Here is a 7,085-nt window from a genome sequence, read left to right as displayed (position 1 = left end):
TATTGAAGGCTCTTAGAAACCACAACGCACTGTGGATTTATTTTTATTAACCTTACTCTCTTTCTATGATGAACAAGTGACGAATAATAACATATTTAAGAAAAATTTCGGAACATAATGCATTCCAACTTCAGCAAATTTCTGCAGTATTTTTAACTGCTTAGTAAAAATAATGTGAATATGAATAAAAATAAATCTGTAATTTCTAAATTTATGAAACATATTATTCTCAAAAACCCTTACCATTCTCATAATTATACCTTCATATTAATATATTTATTTATTTAATTTTAGAATTAGTTTACCTTATATAGTTATAATTACACTAGAGGGCACGTTAGTCACTAACTGTGAGCTCGTCAATTTACACGCGTGTTAGGCTTAAAAGTTTGTGATAGAACAGTGTCAGATTTTGCTCTTATTTTTAATTAAATATGGAATATAATACAACAATTAAGAGTGAATTGTCGGTTATATTTCAAAAACTGTGTGTGATTCCTAGATTTTCTTCCAGTGAAAATGAAACGAAAATGGCTAAAGACGTACTACCGGATGTCAGCATGGAACATATCTCCGCGAATGAAGAGAGAAGTAATTGTGGATGTAATACTATTACTAATAGCGATACTAATATTATCAATAATGATGTGCTTGAGAATGCACAAGTAACACTGTGCATGAATACCTCTGAACCATGTGAACTGATAACAGTTTTAATAAACAAATTAATATATGGGGATTTTGAAGGTATATTGAAAGATCCAGAAGTTGGTAGAATTTTAACTTTCAGAAGTTTGTCAAACATGGATCAAGTTTTAGTGTCATGGTCAGATGCAGTTAAAAAAAGTGTTGAGGAGTATTTAGCAGAAGGTGGGGAGGTTAGGCAGAGAGAAGTGCTTTTTATTGGTATTGCCTCTTTGCAATATTTTGTGCAAAATAACTTTACAGGGCCAATATGTAATACATGTGTAACAGAATTAATCCCATCTCATCCTTGCTCTACTATTACAGTAAAAGACTTGAAGAAATGGACTTTGGATGCTTTAACCATTGATGGGGAGACTGTTTATCATCTCTTGCATTATCCTGAAATGTTGTTGTTAGCAAAAGTGTTATTTTGTGATGTATCTTTTCCTTCACAGAGCTGCTACTCCCATAGTTGGTGGAAGATGAGAGTTTTATTTATTCATCAGCTGACACTTTCATCAAGATGCTCATCACTGTACACAGAAATAATGTTAGCTCTGAATGAAACCTCCAGTCTTAAGTACCTGTATGATGACCTGAACTGGAAGCTACAATCCCATTTTCTTTGTGAAGTAGCTCATGTACACATGTATTATTATGAGTGTGTGAAAGCCATGAACTTTATTGAAAAAGCACAGAAAATAACAGGGTTGGATGTTCAGTTGACTGGAGCTCTTGGAAGGAGAACACATTTTCAGCAGAAACCAGTAGCCCAGTTACTGCTAAATATAAAACATGACTTTAAATCTCAGTCTTCTGATTTTGCTACATTAGAAGAAACATGGCTTCCCAAGGACCGAAAACTGGATGATGACACACTTCTGAATAAGGTGAAATATGAAGATGAAAGAAATACTGTAGTTCAAAGTTTATGCCCTGAACAACAGATGATTATCCTTGCATTATGTGCTCAAGTTCAGAAAAGTAATGCTGTTCATCCATTAACTGAAGAGGAAGTAATGGCATTTGTGGAATGTGTATTATCTCAACCACAAATCTGGTGCATTCAGATGCAAGCTTTGCTACTGAGGACAAGAATTGAACAGAAAAATTCTCGTCGAATGGAACGAGCCATGATGCAAATGCAAAGCTGTGTTGATGCTGTAAAGGCTATTAATCCTTCAGCAAAAGACCGTTTAGGAATGTTTTATTGCACACAAATTTCTCCTCTGTGGATAATGGAGAAAAACTTGTCAAAACTGTTTCTTTCTCTTGGAGCTGTGAAGAGTGCTCTGGAAGTTTCACTACGGCTTGAGCTGTGGGAAGATGTCATATCATGCTATCATGTTTTGCAGAGAAATGACAAAGCTGAAGCCGTAATTCGGAATCAGCTACAGCTCAAAGAAACTCCACTGATGTGGTGTTTTCTTGGAGATGTGACTAACAATCCAGATCATTACCACACTGCTTGGGAATTGTCAAAACACAGAAGTGCCAGAGCACAAAAGTCATTAGGTTACTTCTATTTTCGAAAAAAAGAATACAAAGATTGCATTGCATATTTTCAGAAAGCACTAGAAATAAATAGCTTACAATTAGATGTTTGGTTTTCTTTGGGATTTGCAGCTAATCAAAGTGAAGATTTTGAAGTAGCTGCTCATGCGTATCGTCGCATGCTTAATATTGACAGTGATAATTTTGAAGCATGGAACAATTTGTCAATTGCTTACATCAAGACAAAACAGAAATTCCGTGCCTGGAAGACTTTACACGAAGCTTTGAAACACAGTTTTGAAAACTGGAAAATATGGGAAAATCTTTTAGCAGTTTCAGTTGATATTGGTGCCTTTGAAGATGCCATAAGTGCATGGCATCGACTCATAGACATCAAAGAAAAGCACACAGATGATGAAATTCTGGCAATTCTTGTTGATGCTGTGGTTGATAATATTTCAGATGTTAATGGATGTCCATCATCGGGGCTTCGGGAAAATCTGTTGAAGCTAATGGGTCGAATTACAGCCACCTCAGCTATGAGTGCTAAAGGCTGGAGGCTATATGCAAAACTCCTTACATCTTTACCACAAGAGACCCAGACTAGGGAAAACTTAGAGCGTGCAGTTCAATATTTGCAAAAGGCACATCGTAATGTGACACAAATGGTGAACTGGGCCAAGGACTTTAATCAAAGCAAAGAAGTCCTGGGAGAAGCTGCACAGTTAGCAGATACTTACCTCATGTGTTTAAATTATGTTTCCGATGAAAAGCAAACCAAACAATTCCTTTCTTCAGCCAAATTAATGTTAAATAATGTTATAACAAGAGTAAAGCAGAACTTAGTCAACTATACCCCAGAGCAGGTGGAGCAACTTCAAGCACTGAATGATATTTTGATATTGAAACTAAATTATGTTACTGCTAAAATAACGATATAATAATTTGTAAAGAACACCAGAAAAAAATGAGTGTATATAGGTGGACAGTGTATGTGTTACTATAATGTTCCAGATTTATTTTTATTTTCAAAATGACCTAATTAAAATAACCAAGTTGGTGTGCTTCATGCATGTAGCTTGTATTTCTGTATGGTTTTGTATTCTCTAATACAAAGAGACATATACCCCTGCTATTGTTATTTAAAAATCAAACATCAGCACAGCCAAACTTAAAACTATTAAAGGCTATTGAATATATGGTTGTAATTAAAAGTAGTAAAATGTTACAAGTAGATGCACTTCACAGAAAATAATTAATGTCTGTAAAGATATAAAAAATTTATTTAAGATTTAAAAATAAATTCGGGAATATAGGGGAAGGAATGTAATTTTTCATTACTTCTCAGATTTAGGGATAAATTGCATTATTGTTCTAATTATTAGTTATAAGTTTGCTTAGCCATTCAGTTTACAAACGTAGTGATATTAAAAAAAAACATTAAATGAAATAACAGGTAAAAAGCCAATCTGTTGATTAACTATTTTCAAGTAAACCAGAAATAATTCTAAATACTAGCATAAACATAGAAAGTTAGTTATTTGTAAAGGCAAATCTAATGTTTTAAAAATATTTCACAATAATGTTAAAAATTGTTAACCAATAGATAGTATGCTTTAAAATGTTACATAATTTCTGTATGTTTTCTTATATGTATTGCCCAATGTTCTATAAAATTATGTAAACAATCGACCTTTCACTTTGTACATTAATGATAATTGTATAAATATAACGATGAAAAGGTAACACATAATAAATGTCCAGGCAGAACCACTAGAGTTGGTATAAAATAAATCCCATGACATGCAACACAAGAAAGTAGTGGTAATATGTAGTTATTACGACAGCACTATGGTCAATAATTCCAGTAGTGTGACTAAGTAAATATTGAATGTTATGAAATTCTCACAATAGATGAAAAACCAAAACACATTACAGACTTACCAAAGCGTTGTTGTATTAACATACAAGCAAAAATTGATAACCGTTAAATTTTATGACAAAGATTACTACGTAATTTTAGTCGATATCTTGATCAAGAGGTGAGTGTAAGGTAATGTAATAATTAGAAAAAGCCTTTCGAGTCAGGAAAAAGTATGTATGTTGTTACAAGCTACACATTTTTATAGAAGAATTATAATAGTGAATATTCCTGGAAAAAAAATAAATCATGAAATGCGAGTTCTTGAAACAATTTATAAAATACGCGCAAGAATTTTAGTATTATATGGTTCTGGTTTTCAGTGGTAGTGTGATTATTAAATCACCCCTATGTGTGACTGATGCAGACGATTTTCCTTCGCCTTGCACTTGGAAGTGTTTAATAGTTTAGAAATTTTAAAATTGTATATGATTAAATTTGGCTTATAATACTTTTGAATTTAATATAGATGCAGAAAATGATATTAACAGCTTTAATTACGAAACGAAAGTTTCTGAATTCTTTAGCATCTCTGTCCTGACACCTAGTGTTGTAATGAGGAACTTGTGCTGATGTTAAACTAATATAATTTTCCTAGCATTTAATTCTTTGTTTTGCCTAGTTAATTCATTTATATTTTTAACCATACTTATTTCAGTACAATAACCAAGATTTTCATATTCAATTATCTACTTTTTAAATCTAAATTATAACTAAGATTATCAACGTTTTATCGACTATAGATTTAGTATTAGTGATTGGTTGTAAGTTCTATTTACGGTTTAGAAAATAAAATGCTATAAAAGGGATAAACTTCTGATACTGTTATTGTTCCTACACTTTTTAAAATTATTTAATCATATTCACAACAACATTTGGCATGTTAAAAAAGTTAAACTTAATGCCACACTGTTAAGAAGTTCCTACTGAATATAAATTTAATGGAGTTCCTCTGTAGGTGGGACAAAATATTTTAAAACGAAGTTATGGATTTGATTTGCACTCTAAATTACAAAATCTACCAATATGCTAATTGTTGGCTTTAAAATCTGCTAACATCTTATTGAGAATTTTACGCGTTGTATAAAGAGTCTGCACAGATAGCCCTCGAGTAGCTATGTGCGAAATTCAAAAACAAAAGGTATAAAGAGTTGCTCCTTTGCAAGGATCCACGTACTACAATGTTTGCTTGCCCTTTCAACAAAGGGGCATTATAATGGGACAGTCAATCTCACTATTTGCGGGTAAAAGAGTAGCTCAAGAGTTAGAGGTAGGTGATGATGACTAGCCGCTTTCTCTTTAGTCTTTCACTGCTAAATTAGGGATAGCCAGCGAAGATAGCCTTCCTGTAGGTTTGTGCGAAATTCTACAAAGAAACCTGCAAGGAGTAAGTTATTGCCCATCATTTCGATCTAGCTATCTGCGACTCCCTTTCCTTTTACAAGTGTTAAAATGCTCAGTGTATGACGGTAGATGAACTTTCAAACTGTAGAGACTTTAAGTCTAAAAAGATGCGCTCTCTTTTGTCATAGAAATCGTTATAGCATTAAAAACACAGAAGCATGTTTGTTTGTTTTTTAAATGCAGGATACTTCTTTGTGGCTAACGCTTAGGATGCTCCTGGTTGTTATCACCTCATAAATGGGTCCAGCTTGTTCTACACTGTACGTCACATACATAACATTCCATAATTATTCATACAAAGTATTATTAAATTCACGACTGCCTCACTTTCTTGAAAAGAGTGGGTAAACCAATATAACAGTTGTTTATAATAGTGTAAACAATCTAATTGGAGGAGGGGGAGGGGCATGTACATATTCTGCCCCATATATTAAGTGTATACAATTACAGTCTTATATTAGCAAAGGAAAAAAAAAATATACAGTCTTAAGCCTATCCGTATCATAGAATTTATATAATAATAAAAAGCGACCAAAATGCTGCGTAAAAGGAATTGTATTTACTTTTATTATACCACCACAATCCAAAAACAAGGTGGAACTGGCTCATGAGGCGCGTTTCCCGCATCGTTTTAAGCACTTAGTGATTCCTGTAATTTATGGGCTAGGATTTGATGCTAATACTCGTTTTTCATGGAATTTCAAATCAATAAGTTACCAGTAGTCATCAATTTGTTAAAATTCTATAACGATGTATAAATGTTTGTTTCAATTCACTAGTTTACATTTTTAACAAAAACATAAACATTCATACTCGTTTTATTGTTTTAAAAGTTTTGTTTATCTGTTTTGAATTTCGCGCAAACCTACACAAGGACTATCAGTGCTAGCCATTCCTAATTTAGCAGTTTAAGACTAGAGGGAAAGCAGCTAGTCATAATCACCCACCGCTAGCTCATGGGCTGCTCTTTTACCAACGGACAGTGGGATTGGCCGAACAATCTAATGCCCCCAGGGCTGAAAGGACGAGCATGTTTAGTGCGAAGGGGATTCGAACCTGCGACCCTCAAATAATAAGTTGAAAGCACTAGCCAGCTGGCTATACAGGGAATGAATGTTCATCTTTAATGTTATTAACATTTTTTATCTTAAATCAGTATAGGTGTCATTGAAAAAATCAATCCAATAAAAAAAAGTTAATAAAGAACGCATACTTAAAAACTAGGGTGTAGTTTAAAAATACATTAACTTTTCTATTTCTTATAATATTATGTTCACTAGTGAATACCTAAATTATTAAAAATACCCTTACTTCTGTCTAGTTTAGGGTTAGGCGTATTAACTTTTCTGAAATGTCATAAAATTAAAAATATCGTAGTTTAGAAAGATATGTATGTAAATTTATCAATTAATGTTTTTCACTTAATTAAAGCGACCAGTATGGATTTTAAATGAGTATGTGTGTTTTCTTATGGCAAAGCCACATCGAGCCAGCTGCTGGGTTCACCGAATGGAATTGAACCCCTGATATTAACGTTATAAATCCATAGAGTTACCGCTGTACCAGCGGCAGGACGAAA

The 7,085-nt window shown here is 33.2% G+C and overlaps 1 protein-coding gene across 1 annotated transcript; it reads left to right on the top strand.

Moving 5' to 3' along the window:
• Nucleotides 1-335: 335 nt before the first annotated feature.
• On the top strand, nucleotides 336-4,915 carry LOC143253461 (tetratricopeptide repeat protein 27). The gene has a single exon (XM_076507428.1). The coding sequence runs from the start codon at nucleotides 435-437 to the stop codon at nucleotides 3,120-3,122; it is 2,688 nt and encodes an 895-aa protein (XP_076363543.1). The 5' UTR covers nucleotides 336-434; the 3' UTR covers nucleotides 3,123-4,915.
• The last annotated feature ends 2,170 nt before the right edge of the window (nucleotides 4,916-7,085 follow it).

The sequence above is a fragment of the Tachypleus tridentatus genome, chromosome 6, assembly GCF_004210375.1.
Source record: "Tachypleus tridentatus isolate NWPU-2018 chromosome 6, ASM421037v1, whole genome shotgun sequence".
In the NCBI taxonomy this organism is placed as follows: domain Eukaryota; kingdom Metazoa; phylum Arthropoda; class Merostomata; order Xiphosura; family Limulidae; genus Tachypleus; species Tachypleus tridentatus.
This window is presented reverse-complemented; position numbering and strand designations above follow the sequence as displayed.

What these genes read in the sequence shown, in the direction of transcription:
- LOC143253461 (XM_076507428.1), top strand. Translation starts at nt 435, where the DNA reads ATGGAATATAATACAACAATTAAGAGTGAATTGTCGGTTATATTTCAA.